General features: G+C 42.8%; 1 protein-coding gene across 1 annotated transcript in view; it reads right to left on the bottom strand.

Moving 5' to 3' along the window:
* The window catches only part of DYRK4 (dual specificity tyrosine phosphorylation regulated kinase 4), a 33724-nt gene extending 13936 nt beyond the window's left edge, over nt 1-19788 (bottom strand). Inside the window, exons 1-8 of the mRNA XM_075162887.1 lie at nt 19511-19788; nt 15526-15609; nt 14005-14154; nt 5965-6100; nt 4609-4772; nt 4091-4227; nt 3024-3164; nt 871-1009 (exon numbers count right to left, since the gene is read on the bottom strand). Coding sequence (XP_075018988.1) covers nt 871-1009; nt 3024-3164; nt 4091-4227; nt 4609-4772; nt 5965-6100; nt 14005-14154; nt 15526-15609; nt 19511-19534 — 975 coding nt within the window. The 5' untranslated portion in view covers nt 19535-19788. The remainder of the gene's footprint in view (nt 1-870; nt 1010-3023; nt 3165-4090; nt 4228-4608; nt 4773-5964; nt 6101-14004; nt 14155-15525; nt 15610-19510) is intronic.
* Nucleotides 19789-20313: the final 525 nt, after the last annotated feature.

The raw sequence follows: 20313 nt of genomic DNA, 5'->3' as shown, positions 1-20313 counted from the left end.
AATCGTTTCTGATTAAGATATTTTGGTTATCTTGCAAGCCTCACTTCCCACTGCAAATTGGTCTGGCAAAGATGTTGGCAAGACAATGGGTACAGATAGTATGTGACTCTTCAGACTTCTGAGTCAAGATACATTAAGCAAAGTGAGAGCAGAATTTCATCCTTAGCATTTTTACTTTAGAGCTTATTTATTTATTTATTTATTTATTGGTTCATTTGCAGTTTTGAAAAAGAAATCAAAAGAAACATTCACCTGAAATGAAAATAGAATTAAAATACTTTAGAAATCTCAGAAAATTGCAAAAACTTAAGATTGGGGCTTAAAGAGAATGGAAATGTTTCACCTACCATGAATACCTAGCAGATATAACAGCAGGAATTGGATCACAGATGTTCCTCCAGAAACAGGTGAGCACCCTAAATACTGTACTATTAGAATCGCTTTGTCATTTACTAGGCTACTTAATTTTATAGTTATGCATCTGAAATTACATAGACTTAACAGGATAACCTGAAATGGGCTGCCTTGTGATTATCTCCTTGCATTATAATGTCCCTCATATTGAAATACTTAATTTCACAAGTCCTTTTTTCTTTCTCTAAGCAAAAAGTCATTACCTGAATTTGATTCATATTTGCATACATTTTGGCAACCAGAAAATCACATGTAACACTGTAGTGAATGAACTGAATCAATGGAAAGAACCATTTGACTCTAGTACTAATACAGTCTGAAATAAACTATAGCTTCTGTACAAATACCCTGCTGGCTTTTAAGGATTCTTCTGAGAGTTCCTCTCGATCAATAAAAAATAGGATGAAGCTAATTTATTCTGTACAGAATAACAGGTTATGAAATGACTGTACTTACAGGCTTCAGATCACAGTGAATAATTCTTTCCTGGTAGAGCACTTGTAAACATCTCAGCACACACTGAGTGAAGTGTCGAATTAAAGACAAACTGAAACCTTGGAAATTGTTCTTTTTGATCAACTCATACAAATTTATTCTGTGGGGGTGGAAGAGAAGACGACAGAAAGCAGAAAAGAGATTAGGGAACTTATTTTTAAAGGCATAATTAGTTTACAGTGCATTAAGAGAGTATTTAGCCTGTCTTCCTGCGTGAGGGAGGACTCAGGCAGAAGAAAATGACTTAGCTATTTTCCTCCTTGAGAATGCTGTTCTGCATGTAATATGCACAAACATCTCCCTGAGCGTCAGTGGACTCGCTTGCCTACTAAACTCAGTGCTATGTTATGCACCTGTGCTGATTTTCACCAAGAACAACTATCATTCAGGAACTGAGAGAAATAAATTTGCTTCAGTCTCCTTTCGCTCTCATTTGTCTTGCTTTGGCACCTTGTGTAAATCTTTTTTGTCTAAAGAGTCTTTAATCAGCAGTAAATCTTTCTAGATAAATACCCCCATAAATTCAGGTCTCGTTAGGTTTTTATATCCCTCCTATTATCCCCGTATCTTAGCTCTTTCCCGTAGGGCATTAAATGATGTTGCTAACTTCAAGTGTGGTTGGCAACATGTGAACACCGCCCTGAGACCCCGAGGGCACCACCAGCCCCAACTGCCCTGCCCAGTAGCCTGGGGTTCCCCCCACCTGCCCACGGCCCAGGACCCCATGTCAGCCCCCCAGGGCCATCAGCCCCTGCCCCAGTGACACCACAGCAGGGCCGGTCTCCAGCTCCCACAGCCCTGCTATGGGCCCCGATGAGCCAGGCCCACCCATGGGCCTACGTCCTGGCCCAGCCTCGGCCTGTCCCCAGGGGAGGTGCCTGATGCCCAGGGCTGGGGCTGCCCCAGTGCCCCCCGGCTGCCCTGCTCCTGGCTGCCAGGCCCTTCCCCGATGGGCTCGAGGGAGCCCCCATGGCTCCTGGTGCCAGAGCCCCAGGGAGCCCCGAGCCTGGGCTGCGCCCTGACAACTACTGAGTGCTTAAGGTGCGGTCATTCTTCAGAGGAGGAAATGGCCCAGGGGTGGTGGCTGTTGAAGGGATGCACAAGCGTGTCCTCAGCAATACGTTCTCAAGTGTCCTCAGCAGGACCCCATGCATCTGCAATGACATAAACAACTAGCTTTCTGCCTTCCCCGCTTGTGCGTCCAGAGGTGTCAGGCAAGGCCCATTCCTTCAGAAGTAAATGAAGCTACCAGGACTTGGTGGAGAAGAAAGTTCAAAAATTAAGGGGTTTTCACTATATTTTAGAAGCAATAAAAATTTCACCAGACAAATATTTTTATATGACAACCAGTCTTCAACTCTTCTGTAAAAAGCTGAACATAGCGGCTATCCCATGAATGTTTTCCTACAAGTTTCCATAAAAGCTTTCTGAAAAACCTGGTCTGTGTCTTCCCTGGAGAGAAGGAGTCGACTCTTATCCCTGTGTGTCTGATTGACAGACTCACATGCAGCAACACAATGAATTTAGCTCTGTTTGAGATCAAGCCTTCCATACAATGATGAATCTTCAGCAAGGGCTATAACATGTGCAGCAATGGGGGCTTTACTTTAAGGGATAAGGAACCATGGATAACCTGTAACTCCAGTTTGATGCCCTGATTACAAGGAGGCCGGTGAATAAAATGGTCTGACTTCCCTAAAATTTCTCCAAAATTCCTCATAAGATGTGTCCTGCAGCATACATTCATAGAAAGCAAGAAACAGCTATACTTTTTAATTATTTAATATTATTCATATTTATATACCCTGAAGTTTACCAGTTGTGAATTCATTATTTTACTCTTTTCCCCTCAGGTCTTTTAGGGAAGAAGACTTCAATACACAGCACAGAAAATAAGGGATGGATCATGTCATTGTATGAAGTCTGAACGGGGCCTTTTTCAGTTCACATTTGGTGACCAAAGACTCAGTTATGCAGTCTGTATTTAAACAGTATTCCTTTCTTGTAACATCAAGAGAAGCAAATTCTTCCAAAGAAGGCATAAAAATTAAAGCTTGTAAGGCACAAGATCTACAATGTTCCTTAAGATTTGTGTAAAGGAAAGTATACTTTACCCCAGCAGTTCAAAGGAAATACAGAAGTGATTGCGAAAGTAGAAGTATTCCTTCATGTGGATGATATTGTGAGTATCATCTTTGTCCTTCTTCAGGAGAGCATCAAGGATCTTCACTTCTACCAAAGCCTGTCTGTGAAATCTGAAACATCACAGGACATGGGAATGGTAACAATAACTCAATCTAGCATTTGTAGCAATACAAATGTTACGAACACCACAATCTTACTGTAAACTCAACATGTGGGGCAATGATTAAAAATTCTCCATTTGCCCCTGTTAACTACTGTAACTTGGATTCATTATGGTTGTGCCTAGTCTAGATATACTGGCCTTATATAGCATTTAAGAGTAGTTATTTTGACTTGTCTGAAAAAAATATTTAAATGAAAAACAGTCTCAAATGAGCACCCAGTGTAAAATCTTAGTGCTTCATTCAGAATCCATGGGAATGCTTCCATTTACTTGAACAGGGCCATATTTCACACCCACCACTGTAAAACAGTCAGTTTTGAAGAACATCTTTACATTTAGTGTTCACTGAGGGGGGAAACCGAACAGCTAAAACTCTGTTGCTGGAGTCAACAGCATCATTCTCATCTGCTTCATTGACTCTGGTTCAAGCTAAACTCAACTAAAAATTTGTAACCAGTCACATAACAGGAAGAGGTTGCTTAGGACCATAGTGTAGAATTTTTCATGTTCAAATGAGCGACTGGAGCCTCCCAGCATATTCCTGTGGTTTTGGAATCTTGTGGGGTAATGTAGGCTCTCAGCTCTCAGTCATGCAGGGCTGGTTACCTGTGCTGTGTAGTAACTGTGTCACAGATACAGAGACCTCCTTGTAAGTCTGGAAAAACTGTGCCTGCTTTCATAGATTGTGGCTCCACTGGGTCCAGGCCAATTCTGAGTCCCTGAAATCACCTTTCTTCACTCTGTTCTCACTGTGTTTAATGAAAGCCTGATGTACAGGGGGTTTGATTTTGCTTTGTGCACATTATACCAGATTGTCACTGCCTATATAACAAAGAGCTGATTGTACTGATTTAAAGTCAACAGATGTCTCACCTTTTCTTATTCCTTATTATTTTCAATGCCACTAATTCATTGGTTTTATGATCCAAGCATTTAGCCACCTGCCCAAATGACCCTTTCCCAATCACCTCCAACACTTCATATCGGTACGCAATATGGTCATGTAAAACCTTCAAAAGAAAACAAATAGCTCAGACTCAGATAATACGACAAAGATCAGGGTTTAAAGTAGTTCATGTGTGTGGGTGTTTACTGTCTATGAAAGATGCTGGACTGCTAGCAAGTGAAGTCTACATTAAACAAAGGTGACAGAGAAAATAACAAGTGCGTGCTTCATTAATCCACCTACCTTGCATCAGTCCTGAATGAGATGCCAAGTGGGTCTCTCTTTAGGATTCTCTTCTGAGCTTTAAAGTGATTGGTACTGATGTTTTCACTATGTGAATATTTATCTTCTAGAAACAACATTTATCTCACATAGATCACTTAAGAGTTGGCAGTCACTACAAACTTATTGAGCTGAAAATGAATACCATAATTTTTCCGCTTACCTTTAAGTAGGAACCATGCTCATCATCGTAACAATTATTATTCTGGGTTTCAGGCAAACCTTCAATCTTTTTAGCTTCCAGCCCAAGAAACCATAGCTCTGTATAATTGAAAATTTCTTTTTGCTCATAGACTGTTAACTGGTTTCTAAAATTTTTCAAGGCTTCTAAATCAGAAAAAAAGAATATAAAACCAAAAATCAATAAAATATCAGAAACCTGATGCTTTTACAATGGAACATTTTACAGTAGAACATGCCACTTTGAGCAGGAGGCTGAGTAGCTGACTGTTAGAAGTCCCTTCCAACCAACATTTCTATGATTCTACAATGTTGACATTTTGCACAAATTTATGTTTCTTTTTCTGACTTACAGTATTATGTTCAACAAAGCATTCATTATCTGTCAGCAAGACTTTTAAGAGAGCTTAGGTAAAAACTTTGATTCTGAGCAAAGTTATGTACCTAGATGTTTTTGAAAATCCCATCTGTTTTCTATCTGCTTCAGCAAGCTTCATAGCTTACCTGAAAAAAACTGTATGTTTTTATTGATTTGTCTGTCATGTTTATAAAATGGCAGTAAGCTTTAGTTAACCAAAGCTTTCAAGAACTTCTTTTTCTGATAGAAAATGTCAAGTTCAGGTTGAGGTTAGGAATTGCATGAGGTTAGGAATTAAATGGGGCCCAAAACTGTTCTCCCAGTTCAGATTCTTTGTGCGTAGAAACATTTCAGCTACCCTAACATCTCCACTTACATCATTTAAATCTAGATAAATAATCAGACAGTAGCACTACAAATCAACATGTTCTCTAGGCATGCATGTGGGTGTTTTGTTAAACAGTGGCAGATCTTCATCCACTAATGCAGGGATGCTAAAACATTTCAAAGCAAAAGGCCACTACTTTTTTTTTCCTAGACTCCTTCTAAAAATAGATTAACTCTGCCAGAAACTTTCTAGGTCTGAGAACTCCCAAAATGCAATTTAGCCCACAGAGATAAAATGTGACACAGCTACAAGCAAGTAGGAAAAGTGTTTTGTCACTGTAATAGAATATTGCTGTCACCTACATGACCTGTCATAAGTCTTAGACAAATACACATTCTGTTGTATAATGCATACTTCTCTCATTTATATATTCGTGTTAGTCTATTCATTCTCCTGTTGCATATATTCCCAAGTAGGATTTTTAGAAATCACCGAGCCCATACATATTCCTTTCCTTCAAATCGTTTGTTAAAGATTTCAGCGACCACTTAGCATGGGACCTCTGGTCACTGAGTATCCTAACGGCATACACTGCCTATCTGTGCAGGCAGCCTGTAACTCCAGTCTTTTTAGCATGCTCTGTTATATTCTACCTGAAGCTGTCATAGGCAGTTTGACACTGATGCTGGTGCTTTCCAGTTCTGATGGCTTTGTCTGGGCTCTGGTATCGCTTTCAGGAAGACTGTCCAGAAGGTTAAATTGGGAAAAATTGCACTGAGTTCTGTTTTCCTGCCAAGCAAAAAAAAAAATAGGTAAATTTTGCTTTCAGATATTTCGATGAACATTCAGCTAATCTGCAATTATATAAATATACACAAATATATATTAAAAAGTGCTACAATCTCAAGACAAAGCTGCAAGATACTTATTTTGGATTTGTCGAGTGTCAACTTTGGGCTGAGACGGAACAAGCATGCTTAGGCACTAGAATGCGCTACATACCCAGAGAGCAAATTCTGCCAATAGCACTAGATGCTATTGGACCATGGAAAGATAAATCTCTAAATAAGAGAAGGAAGTTCATCTTCCATGTTCATTCAATACTCACTTTCTATAAATGCTACAAACTGCCATGGTTTGATTAAGTTGCAGTAACTCACATGAGCTAGGGAAGGGTCTGAGTATGGTCTTCCCAGTACAGAAGGCAGGAAAGACAGTATAATTATCCATTATCCATCTCGGATTTCTATGTGGGCACATCTGCTGGAGAGTTGTGCTAGAATCCTTGAGATTGCTTGTGCGGCCCACAGAACTGCAGGGACACCAGCTTGGGTCTGCACACAAACACATTGGCAACAGAAACATCAAGATTGGTATGAATGGGGAATGAATGGGCCTGTGTGGGTGCAGAAGCACTTGAAGGAACAAATTGCAGAAGAAAGGATATACAGATGTCACCCATATCAGCAGGTCATCAAGATCCTAGCACAGGCAGATTCTCAAGGCTCCCAGAATCGGAAAACAACAGACTACAGAATCAAGACATGAAGAGATGATGGAGGGTTGGAGATAAAAGAGAGCCAGATAAGGAAACAGAAGACTGTGCTCTGGGATAAGGATATAGAGTGTGGGGGCCCAGGCCATGCTCTCCTCAATCCCTTCATTGACGGGAAAAGACTCAGCTGGAGACAATGCATCCAATGGATCAATACCTCGCTGAAGCTACAGAGAGGGCTATGGTTTCTGCGAACACAGGATGAGGAACAAGAACTGCTGAGCAGAAACAGGATCCATCCGATGAAGCAGGGCAAGAGTGTCTGCTTTTAATTAGGTACATCAGGGAAGAGTCATCATAACCTAAAGGCTCTGATACTCGTGGGGTAATTCAGTCACCTCAATATCTGCTGAAGTAGCAAAAGCATTCTGGGAGATTTCTGCATTGTGTTCTTAATGCAGGTGAACTGAGATGTGCTGCTAGACCGCTTACTCACACACAAGGAATAATTGGTTGAGGATGTAAAGGTCAGGGGAAGGGCAGGTTTGGTTGCAGTGACCATGTGATTGTGGAGTTTAAAATCCTCAGAGAAGTGAGTGAGACAAGCAGTGGAACTACAAACCCTGATCTTCAGGAAAGCAACTTTTGGCTTGTTCAGGGATCTTCTCAAAAACCCATGGAAGACTGCCCTGGAGGGCAAAAGAAATCAGGAGAGCTCATTGATCTTCAAAGTCAATCTCCTTATAGCACAAGAATAGTCCATTCCAACATGCAGAAAATTGAGCAAACATTGCTGAAGGCCAGCGTGGATGAAAAGGGAATTTCTGACCAGGCACAAACACAGTAAGGAGCACAAAAAAAGGTGGAAGCAGGGATGGGTTATCTGGGATACATGCAAGAGACACTACCTGAACATGCAGGCATGTTTAGGAAAGCCAAAGCTCAGCTGGAATTGCAGCTAGCAAGGGATGTGAAAGTCAATAAGAATGGTTTCTCTAAGTATATCAACAGCAAAAAAGGAAGGGTAAGGGAAATGTGAACCCACTGCCCAGTGAAATTTGGGACCTAGTGACCAAGGATTTGGAAAAGACCAAGGTACTCAATGCTTTTAATTGGTAATTTTTGCCCTCAGGCCTCCCAAGTTCCTGAGTCTAGAAGTAGCATTTGTGTAAAGCATCACCTGCAGTAGAGGAAAATAGTTAGGGACCACTTAAGTAGCTGGACATAACTAAGTCTGCAGGACCAGATGGGATGCATCTGAGGGTGTGGAAGGAGCTGGTCAATGTCATTGCAAGGCAGCTCGCTGTCATCTTTGAAAATCGGTGTCAATCAGGAGCAGTTCCTAACCATTTGGAAAAGGCAAACATCACACCTAACTTCAAAAATGGCAAGAAGGCAGCTTCAGGGAACTACAGGCTGGTAAGCCTTACCTCAGTCCCTGGGAGGGCCGTGGAACAATTCTTCCTGGAAGCCATTTCCAATCAAATGAAAGACAAGAAGTTGATTTGGAACAGCCAATATGGATTTGCCAACATAACTTGTGAGCAAACGGTGTCTGAACAACTTGATTGCCTTCTCTGATGACGTGATGAGTTGGCGGGGCTCGTCGAGAGGGCTTTAAACTAGGTTCGAAGGGGGAAGGGGATAAAACCAGGCTCACTAGAGAAGAGCCTAGGGGTGGCACGCCAGTGTCGGGGGAGAAATCGGTAGCCCAGCTCAAGTGCATCTACGCCAATGCATGCAGAATGAGCGGCAAACAGGAGCTGAAAGCCATTGTGCAGCGGGATAGCTATGACTTAGTCTCCGTCACAGAAACATGGTGCGATGACTGTTGTGATTGGAGTGCTGCAATGGACGGCTATAAGCTCTTCAGAAGGGACAGGCGAGGAACGAGAGGTGATGGGGTGGCCCTGTATGTTAGGGAGTGCTTTGATTGTCTAGAGCTCAACGATTGTGATGATAAGGTCGAGTGCTTATGGGTAAGGATGAGGGGGAAGGCCAACAAGGCAGATATCCTGCTGGAAGTCTGTTATAGACCACCTAACCAGGATGAAGAGGCAGATGAAGCATTCTGCAAGAGGCTGGCAGAAGTCTCACAATCACTAGCCCTTGTTCTCATGGGGGACTTCAACTTTCTGGACGTCTGCTGGAAATACAACACAGCAGAGAGGAAGCAGTCGAGGAGGTTCCTGGAGTGTGTGGAAGATAACTTCCTGATGCAGCTGGTAAGTGAGCCTACCAGGGGAGGTGCCTCGCTTGACCTGCTGTTCACAAACAGAGAAGGGCTGGTGGGAGATGTGGTGGTCGGAGGCCGTCTTGGGCTTAGCGACCATGAAATGATAGAATTCTCAATTCTTGGTGAAGTAAGGAGGGAGGTCAGCAAAACCACTACCATGGACTTCCGGAGGGCAGACTTTGGCCTGCTCAGGACACTGATTGAGAGAGTCCCTTGGGAGACAGTCCTGAAGGGCAAAGGGGTCCAGGAAGGCTGGGCGTTCTTCAAGAAGGAAGTCTTAAAGGCACAGGAGCGGGCTGTCCCCATGTGCCGTAAGAAGAACGGGCGGGGAAGATGACCGGCCTGGCTGAATGGGGAGCTCTGGCTGGGACTCAGGAAAAAAAGGAGAGTTTATCACTTGTGGAAGAAGGGGCAGGCAACTCAAGAAGAGTACAGGGATCTCGTTAGGTTGTGCAGAGAGGAAACTAGAAAGGCAAAAGCTCAGCTAGAACTCAACCTGGCCACTGTCTTAAGAGACAACAAAAAATGTTTTTACAAGTATATTAACGACAAAAAGAGAGCCAAGGAGAATCTCCATCCTTTATTGGATGCAGGGGGGACTTAATGCCTTCTTTGCCTCGGTCTTTAATAGTCAGAGCAGTTATCCTCAGGGTATTCAGCCCCCTGAGCTGGAAGACAGGGACGGCGAGCAGGATAAACCCCCCATAATCCAAGAGGAAGCAGTTAACGACCTGCTATGCCACCCGGACGCTCACAAGTCTATGGGACCGGATGGGATCCACCCGAGGGTACTGAGGGAGCTGGCGGAGGAGCTTGCCAAGCCACTCTCCATCATTTATGAGCAGTCCTGGTTAACAGGGGAGGTCCTGGATGACTGGAGGCTCGCCAATGTGACGCCCATCTACAAGAAGGGCCAGAAGGAGGATCTGGGGAACTACAGGTCTGTCAGCCTGACCTCGCTGCCAGGGAAGATTATGGAGCAGTTCATCTTGAGGGGGCTCACAAGGCATGTGCAGGACAGCCAGGGGATCAGGTCCAGCCAGCACGGGTTCATGGAAGGCAGGTCCTGCTTGACCAACCTGATCTCCTTCTATGACCAGGTGACCCGCCTGGTGGATGAGGGAAAGGCTGTGGATGTGGTCTACCTGGAGTTCAGTAAAGCCTTTGACACTGTCTCCCACGGCATTCTCCTAGAGAAGCTGGCGGCTCACAGCCTAGACAGGTGCACTCTTCGCTGGGTAAAAAACTGGCTGGACGGCCGAGCCCAGAGAGTTGTGGTCAACGGAGTTAAATCCAGTTGGCGGCTGGTCACGAGCGGTGTTCCCCAGGGCTCCGTTTTGGGGCCGGTCTTGTTCAATATCTTTATCAACGATCTGGATGAGGGGATCGAGTGCTCCCTCAGTAAGTTTGCAGATGACACCAAGTTGGGTGGGAGTGTTGATCTGCTCGAGGGTAGGAAGGCTCTGCAGAGGCACCTGGACAGGCTGGATCGATGGGCCGAGGCCAACTGTATGAGGTTCAACAAGGGTAAGTGCCGGGTCCTGCACTTCGGCCACAACAACCCCATGCAACGCTACAGGCTTGGGGAAGAGTGGCTGGAAAGCTGCCCAGAGGAAAAGGACCTGGAGGTGTTGGTTGACAGCCGGCTGAACATGAGCCGACAGCGTGCCCAGGTGGCCAAGGCGGCCAAGAGCATCCTGGCCTGTATCAGAAATAGTGTGGCCAGCAGGAGTAGAGAGGTGATCGTGCCCCTGTACTCGGCACTGGTGAGGCCGCACCTTGAATACTGTGTTCAGTTTTGGGCCCCTCACTACAAGAAGGACATGGAGGTGCTGGAGCGTGTCCAGAGAAGGGCAACGAAGCTGGTGAAGGGTCTGGAGCACAAGTCTTATGAGGAGCGGCTGAGGGAAGTGGAACTGTTTAGTCTGGAGAAGAGGAGGCTGAGGGGAGACCTTATCGCGCTCTACAACTACCTAGAAGGAGGTTGTAGCGAGGTGGGTGTTGGTCTCTTCTTCCAAGTAACTAGCGAGAGGACAAGAGGAAATGGCCTCAAGTTGCATCAAAGGAGGTTTAGATTGGACATTAGGAAAAATTTCTTTACTGAAAGAGTGGTCAAACATTGGAACAGGCTGCCCAGGGCAGTGGTTGAGTCACCATCCCTGGAAGTATTTAAAAGATGTGTAGATGACGCGCTTAGGAACATGGGTTTAGTGGGCATGGTGGTGTTGGGTTGATGGTTGGACGGATGATCTTAGAGGTCTTTTCCAACCTTAATAATTCTATGATTCTATGATTCTATGATTGGCTTGGCCAATGAGAGAAAAGCAGTGGATGTTGTATACTTTGAATTCAGCAAGACCTGTGACAGCATCCACCACAGTAAGCCAAAGAGTGAGATACAAACTGGATAAATGGATAATAATGTGAGTGGAAAATTGGCTGGATGGTCAGGTTCCAAGGACTGCAGCTGCTTACTGGCAGCATCCCTCAGGGATCAACTCTAAGGCCAGTGCAGTTTAGGGTCTTTATTAATGACCTGGACAATGCATGAGTTCACCCTCTCAAATCTGCAGACCGTAGCAGGGATGCTATCCAAAGGGACTTCAGCAGGCTGCAAAAATGGGCTATGAGTATCTTCTAAAGTTGAACAAAGACAAATGTTAAGTTCTGCAGCTGGAACAGAACATACCCATGTAAGAGGAAAGGCTGGGGGACAACTGAAAGGATGCAGCTTTGCAAGGAAGGGCCTGACAATAACCTGAACATGAGGTAGCAGCGTGCCCTTGTAGCATAGAAGGCCAAACACATCTTGGGCTGTATTAGCAAGATAGCCAGCAGGGTGGGAGAAGTGATCTCCCCCCCTATTCAGCATTTGTGAGGCCACGCTGGGAGTACTGTGTCTAGTCTGGGGTTTCCCAGTACGAGAAAGACAGTGACCAACTGGACCGAATTCAGGGGAGAGGTTAGGGGATGGTCAGGAGCCTGGAGCACATGATGTACAAGAAGAGGCTGCAGGAATTACATTTGTTCAGCCTGCAGAAGAGGAAGCTTCAGGAGTGACCTTACTGCTGTCTAGTTACCTGACAGGATGGTATAGAGAAAGCAAAGCCAGACTCTTCTCAAAGGTGCATGGTCCTAGGACAAGATGGGTATGTGTCTAATGGATACAAGTTGCAACACAGGAAATGCTGATTAGATATTAGGAGAAACATTTTTACCATGAGAGTGGTTGGTTATTGCAACAGGTTGCCCTGAGAAGCTGTGGACTCTCCATCCTTTGAGATATTTGGAACCCAGCTCAACAAGGCCCTGAGCAACCTGCTCCAAGTTTGCACTGCTTGTAGTGGGAGGATGGGCTAGATGTCTTCCAGAGGTCCATTCCAACCTAAATTATTCCTTAATTTATTTATAATTCCTTGTCCTTTGAGAAAGTCCTGATGATTCATGGAAGTGGGACAGGATGGAGACACAAAAGATCAGTCTCTCTCAGTGTCAGAAGGGTACAAAAACTATATTAAAAAAACAGCACATGGTTGGCAAGATAAGAGGAACCCAGGTGATGTAATATGGACTAAGTGGGCAATATTAAATCCACTATGTCCTTACAAGAAGTCATGGCTGGTGCCACTTGGATACATGCACCTTGGCGCTTGTGAGTTTTGAGTTAAGAATGTGTTAGTGCAAGTGAAAATGGGTTTGTTTTAAAATAAAATCATCTTCCCATATTTTCATCTAATCTGGCTACTTTTTTTTGCAGTATTAATTGCTACAAAAGCAGGGCAACCAGGTGTGAGTGGTACCACTTCAACAGCTCAAGTACAGGCCTGTTCTACCGCTATCCTGCTGAGCCCCAGCTTGAGAACTGCACTCTGCCCATTCCAATACACACTCAATTCAGCAATGCTGTGTTATTTCTAAGGAAGGGTAAACAAAGAGGGTCTCCAAAACAGACAGCATATAATCATGCTTTCTAGATTTAAATGTTTATTGTCCCCTGGCATTTCTAAGCCAAACAAAAGGCTTTCTTATTGGTGTTTACACAGCTTCTTATAGAAGTCTAAAAACTCCATTTAAAGAATAAAAAAAACACCCTCTGTAAAACACTTGGTTCCAACCTTTTCGTGGAAAATAAAATGAAGGGATGATTCATTTTCAGATGCAAAGCTTAATCATTGGCATTTGTTAGAGTCGAGTGCAGGTTTGACTTATGAAGGCCACAGAATTAAGCTTTAAAGCAAATTTAAATTATTTTTGAGACTAACCCATTCCACTTCATCATTCATGGTATTTTGCATCTTGTAGCTTCACCCAGTGATACATAAACCCCTAACCAAATTAAATAATTTGTAGTAGTAGCAAGCTGCCAATTTCCAAGTCAAAGTATTTGAGAAGACTCTTGACTTCCCAAACAAAATGCATTATGTGGGGACTTCCAGTGCAAGAGATCTGAAAAGACTTCATACTGGAGCCCTATAGAACCTGTCAAGTCTCTCAATAAAGAGACTCATTGAAGCAGAGGCAAGGTGAAAAAAGGAGTGATCAGAATAGTGGTGGTGAGTAGTGCAGGTCCCTGATTTGTTGGGGAGAGAAGCAGCAAAGGAAGAAGAGTTCAGACAGGGGATGGACATAGGATTTGTGAAAAAATAAGAAAGAAGGAATGCCAAAAATGAAGATGAATTAGAGAACTTCCTGTGATGTTGGGTGTCCATTTAAATATCTGGAGATACACACAACCATGCTGGTAAGCAATTTATCTATTTAAGTGTTTATAGTTCTTCATTTTTTTTCTCTTTAACTATGGCTGAAAACAGAAACTGATGCAAATGCTGTTACTAAATTATTTATCTCTTCCCACACACAAACACACTTGTGACACTTTGCCACTGACACTCTCTTAGCAGTACTTAGAGAGAAGCTGATTAACCAGTCAAACACAAGACGTCTAAGAGCTTTATAACTCACCTGAAGAGAGGGGAGGACATTCTGCAAGCTCTTATTTGTTATCTGAGGCAGGCTGCTTTCAAGGGGGGGAGGTTTTGCAGTGTCTGCAACCAAACCATGCTTTGCTTGACCTTCCAGATGTGGGAGGGAAAGAACACCGCGACTGGCTTTCTAAATAGAAAGCATAAGTAAATATTACATAAGGACCTAGCAAGCAGTTCTGTGTAACACCTTCGAAAAACAGAGGAATTTAAAACCTTGGAAAATGTGTATGGTTCTCTTCTGACACCTAATGGCAAAGGGGAAAAGAGCAGATACTCTCCGGCAGCTCCCAGTTGTACTAATGCGCAGGAGGAGGTTGTCCAGGCAATCGGGCAGCCTGGCACATTTTAGGGCATGAAAGTTTCCCCACAAAAGCATCTCCATCCAGCATCAGAGCACTGACTGCTTCAGCTGGAAAAGGTGGTTGGGCTTGGAAACTGACCAGCCGTTCCAGGCAGCAGGACTCCTTTGAGTGGGAAAATAAAGCATATGTAGGGTAATACGCAGAGATGAAGAGTAAATGGCAGGCAACATCATTAGCTATTCCCAGTGGTAGAAGAAAAATTGGGACTGGGCTGCTGCCAAACACCAGGGTGGAGACAGCGGGAGGGTCTTCCCGGCACTGGTTTCTCAGTATTTCCTTCCCCCTCATTTCCCATGGAGTTCACTTTGACTTGGCCCTTTTGTGGCACTCCTTGTTAGTGAGGAAAAGGCAAGCTCTGTGCAAACTTTACTGAAAAATAAATGCTTATACTCATTTGAAAATTCTAGGATTATTAGTCCTTCCTTCAGACTTCTCCCATTTGTTATCTGCAAAACATTTTTATACTGCTCATTCTTTAAAGTCAGTCATTTAAGGATGCGGTTTTATGAATGTTAGGACCTCTAATATTCTTGGATATCTAAAGGGAGAGAGATCACACTCTCATCAGCAAAAACAATTTTTGAGGTAGACTATTTCTTTGGTAAATAATAAAAAAAAAGATTTGAAATAGATCTGAAATAGATCAACTATGCATTATCAAATGCAGAACAAGGTCCAGAGAGTTAAGGCTACAACCCATATAAGCCTGTGAAATTTTTGTCATTGGGGAAGGATAGAAATATATTTGTCAAGCTTTTGACAACAAAAGAAAGGTTTGATTTTTTTTTTCAAAAAGCAAAGAAACAAAGCTCTCAATCCAACCAACTTGAATGAGTAAGTTTTCTTTTCCAATACTATGGAAAATTCTTTAAAACCTTAGAACTGAGATTCCAGTGGACTTTTCGTGAAAGCTTCAAGAAACAAAAGTGGCTAGGCAGAAGAAATGCCTCAAATGCTAATGAACAGCTAGCAAAACCAAAATACTCGCAGGCACTTGGGACAGTTATACAGCTACAGGGGAAATGGAAGAGTGCAGGGAATAAAGGTCTTCCCTCTGCTCAGATTTATTTATTATAAGGGGTCTCTTAGAAAACAAGCATTCAGATATTTTTAAAGTCAGCTGAAGAGCCACGTACCTGATGGAAGACTCTGTTAGATCCCAGATGATCTCTCTCTTGAACAGTCAGTTGAGACTGAGAAAACGCATCCACATGGGAAGACTGCAAACATGAAATGATGCTTTAATAAAAATTATTCTGGAAAAAATCCTGAAATCTCTGTACGGTTTCTGTGTTTCTTTCCTTTCTGGCAATGCCTGTGCCAACACAGTGTATGAGAGAGGACCAGAAAAGCTGCTGAAAACGTTCTACGCTCTAGCAGTTCCTCTCCCAGTCGAACAGCTGTTTTGTGGGCAGGTGCAGAGACAGCTTGCTTTGCCTATTATGCCTCTCAGCATGCTTGATATGCCCATGTGGTCAGCGGAGGGGAAGGGGGGGCCTTCGCCATCCATAAATATGTGCTCAAAAGCAGATAGTCAGTCTGCTTGGAAGGACAGCTTTAAACTGCCTCACAAGGTAGATTGTGAGCCCATCCATTGTTAATACAGCATTAAACTGATCCAGCTTGTGGTACAGATTTTATAAAAACACAAGTCACTGTTTAAATTTACTGAGATATAGAAAAAAATCCATTGGTTCCAATGGACAGAAAATATTAGCAACAAATACAAAAAAAGAAACATGGGGAAAGTGCTAAGCAGTCATCATGTTTTAAGATTCTACTAGTGCTTTCAGCAGTTTTTTTATAAAAATGGACCTGATAAGTAGCACTGTACATTTCTGTCCAATAACAGACTGTAGTGAGTTGCAGAAATCTTTACAATAATTTAGATCCTGAAAACTCTGTGGCTACAGCAGCTTGGAGCTCTGCTCTATAGGCTGGAGTGAACCCCACTAGGTTTGGTCAAGTGTGCTCCCTTGTCCTCTGAGACACAATGCCGTTCTACTCATAGTCAAAAAAATTATCTTTAACCAGTTAGGCACAGCAATTCCACTACAGGAGTTCTGAAGTGGTAGAACAGCAATATTTTCTCTAGAAGCAGAGGAACTTGGAGGCATGAGCTGGGAACTTTAATTTAGAGTTTCAAAATAACAAATTTGCATCCAAAATTATCTTATGGATGTGAGCTGTAGATTAAAAATACTTAAAGCAGCATGGTATTCTTCTTTATCTATTTTGCATCCGGGGCTTCCATGACCTGTACCTGTCACACATTCTTAAATGGGCAGAGCACCTGCTGATGATAAAGTCATTGCTCTTTAAAATTACTTTTAGCCTATCCATTGCCAGTATCAGTGCCAGGGGATCACTTTTTAAAGGCCTTTGTCATGGACTTCAGTTAGTCCACGTGAAAATATGTCTGCATACTGGAGGAGTATGCTTAATGTGTTTTGTACTGGCTAGGGCCATAAAACATCTGCCATGATGCAGCCTAACCATGCTGAAAGGGCCTCTGTCTGAGCCTGGAAGAAGAAGGGACAGCTCAGATGAGACTGCAGCATCTGTGCCAATACACTGCATATATATAGGAGCTGTAGTGGGTGAGGGACGCTTGTGGCCAAACTGATCCATGCACACACAGTGACCCCAATAAATCCAGGGCACATCGGCATTGCTACAAAGGTGCAGATCAAGCTGAAGATACATGTGCAATGGCTCTGACACATCCTGCTCTGAAGTATGGAATAGGTGCTCAGAGAGGCTGTGGGATCTCCATCCTTGGAGATGAGGTTAGATTAGAGACCTGTAGAAGACACTTCCAAACTAAATATGGAGGGAAAACTCTATGTACAAATCTACCTGATCACATGAAGGAAATGCTGCCCTCTGACATGCAGGTTCAACTGTCTCACTGTCAACCATGAAGACACCACTAAAGCTGGGCAGACCAGCTAGAAACTGCCCTTTGGACAACTGTGCTGTTAGTGTCCATGGCAGGTATTTTCTCTTTCTTTTCATTTGAAAAGCCAGAGAAGAAAAACCCCACAAATAAAGAAGTCTTTCTGCAAGCTTAAAGGGTAAACTTCAGATTCAGAACAAGCTGAGAACAGCAGCTCTGGGTTTAGTCTTATTATGCTAATTGGGTACAGTTTGAGAGGAAAGCTCATGGATATCTGTGGAGCAGAGGAGAATATTAGGAAAGGGAAAGGTACTAAGACCTGTCTTTGCAGGACAGAGTCAGTGATTCCCATCTTTGGAACTAGAGATCAGCTGGCCAGGGGTAAGGGATTATGCGTTGTAAATCCAAAACATCTGCAGAATCACCACAACAAATTCCCCCGGAAGAGAACCACTGGATTACTGCATCCTACATATGAATGTCCTAGAGCATGATATACTTTGCCCAGTGCACCCAATGTCCTTGTGGTCACTATCCTCCAGTGTGAATTTATGTAGATGATCTATGGAAAACCCAGTGTCAGAGTATTTTTACAGACAAACACTTCACATGCAAATTATGTATCCTGCATTTCAATGGAGAATCACATTTGGTCTAAAGATGAGTCTGGGATCCACATTCATAAGTCTACTAGATATATGAACCCAGGTCTTAATAAGACTATTAATTTTAGTGCATGTTATACTTTTTCTCACACCTCATCTATACTTTGCTCCCAGCCAGCCTTATTTTTCAGTTTCTGGAGCTGATGAAAACCTTACATTCCATTTAGAGACAGTTTCTTAATCACTTTGTGCTTTTCTAACTACAAGTCAATATAAAGCCAGGATTTTAAAGAGAAACAGCTATCACTGAAAACCAAAGAAACAGTGGATTTCACATACCTGTACAGACTGCAGACTCTTCACTCCAAAATGGCATTTTATTTCTTAGCAGTACTTTTAAAAGGCTATGCAGTGATGTCTATATTACTAAATACAAATTTCAAAATACATTGTATTTAGCAATAGAGCATTAACAATTCACAAAACACCTTTAAAACTCAGCAAGAACTAAGGAAGCAGGTGAGTGAGCTCCAAGATGTGCTGCCAGAATTTGGAACCATTTCCGCTCACTGGAGAAAGATTAACAAGATTTTGAGATGGACATTTCTTCTTTTACACTGCAAAAGCAAAATCAGTCCATCAGCCCACAGCCATGCCTCTTTTTAGTCACGGAAACTTGTGACTCTCTTTGTCTCTCTTTCTCAAAACCTACTTATAAAGGGTTTATAGTTCTTCAGTGCTCTTTGGGCAATTTATTCAAAACACCTTAAAATAAATAACCGATCAACCCTCATAACATTCCCCCAAATAGGTAAATAGCATAATCTTTTATCCGTGGAAGAGCTGATCTGTGCCTACAACAGTCCTACTGGTGGTGAATGAGGAGCAGGTGGCTTGACCAGTTAGTCCGCACAGTAACTTATTTGATGGTCTTGATCCAGATGACCCATCAGCTGCTGCTCTAGCAAAATCCTGTACATCTGGTATGGAACCTACAGCTGAGCTGTTGTGACTGGTTTAATTCTGGCAGATGCACTCTAAAGAAACACTGCAGCAACTGTTACTATTCCACTCCATTTCACTCCTGGCTGTCCTACTCCTATAGGACTCGGCCCATCCTACAGCTCCAATATTGCACTTCAATCCCAAACTATCATCTCCTGCTATTCCAGCCCTTCAAATCATGTATTACCTTGCTAATTCCAGTTATCACTCAAGAAACAGAACAACGTCCTCATTCACTACCTAGTCTTCAGTCATAAGGAGCTTTAGGTACTGAACATACAGCATTCTGCGAAATCAGAAATTGTGACACAGTTTCATAATTCCCAAAATGTCAGCTTATTTTTTTCAGTACCCAGTTGACCATAGAAATCAGAAATGCATTAAAATTTTAGAAATTATTAAATATACAACTATATAAAATATACACTCCATTGTCTCCTCATTTAAACGCACACTTTCTTCTCTCTGTCCTCTATCAAAACTGAATAAAAGCCTGTAGAATACATAGAGAGAATGCAATGTAGGTGTTAAATCATGCAATACATTAAAAAGCCATAGCAAATGCAGTCTCACTCACTCAAAATAGAGTAGGAACATAAACATTTTCCCCACCTTGTCAACTATTTCTGTCAGCATAATTGAAAGAGCCGTTAATTGCAGGATAGAGGTTGTTTATTCCATTCGGCGAATGCATTTCAGGAAGCCAACCTTCATCTAGTCAGAGCATGGCAGGATCAGTTTCATACAAGTACCCTGATCAGAAAAAAATGGATAACCCTCCTGCTTGGCTTCAAATTTAAATTTTTATCCCGGAAATATGCCAGTGACTATTAGCTGCTCTAGTATTCTTTTGGTGGCCATCTGTTCCCTTTCTCAGCCTCCTTCTATCCAAATATAATTTTCCATATTTATCATGGCAAGTCAGTAATAAGAAAGGCAAATATAACAGGATTGGCTGTTCTCCTTGCTGTCTCAGTCTGTTCTTTCTCACTAGGCTCATGTGCTTGTGAAACCAAAAAACACTTGAACTTGTATTTTTTCAAAATTTGTCACTGCGACCTTGTTATACAGTGAGTAAAATCTATTCACCAAGACTGCCAGCCTGGAAAATGAAAATAAATTAATACCTCAAGGGTTGATTTCTCATTGGACATTATGTTTCATTTACTGAAGACCAAACTGTGGCACCTTGGTCTGTGGTTCTTGGCATCACTGCAGAGCTGCTCTGCCCTGTGAGATAATGAGGCTCTCATTTTGGTGTGGATAGTGAGACAGAGCTTAGCTGCCATCCTTCTTTCCTTTTCCTCTTCTGGGTGTTGTGCATGTGTTGGAGCACTGATGAAGGCATCCCTATCCCCCCACCATCTTACGGGAATATCTAAAACCAAAAATGCAATATGATCTCCTCCTTCATA

Source organism: Calonectris borealis, chromosome 1, assembly GCF_964195595.1.
Source record: "Calonectris borealis chromosome 1, bCalBor7.hap1.2, whole genome shotgun sequence".
Taxonomy (NCBI): domain Eukaryota; kingdom Metazoa; phylum Chordata; class Aves; order Procellariiformes; family Procellariidae; genus Calonectris; species Calonectris borealis.
Note: the sequence above shows the minus strand (reverse complement) of the source record. Positions and strands in the feature narration are given on the sequence as shown.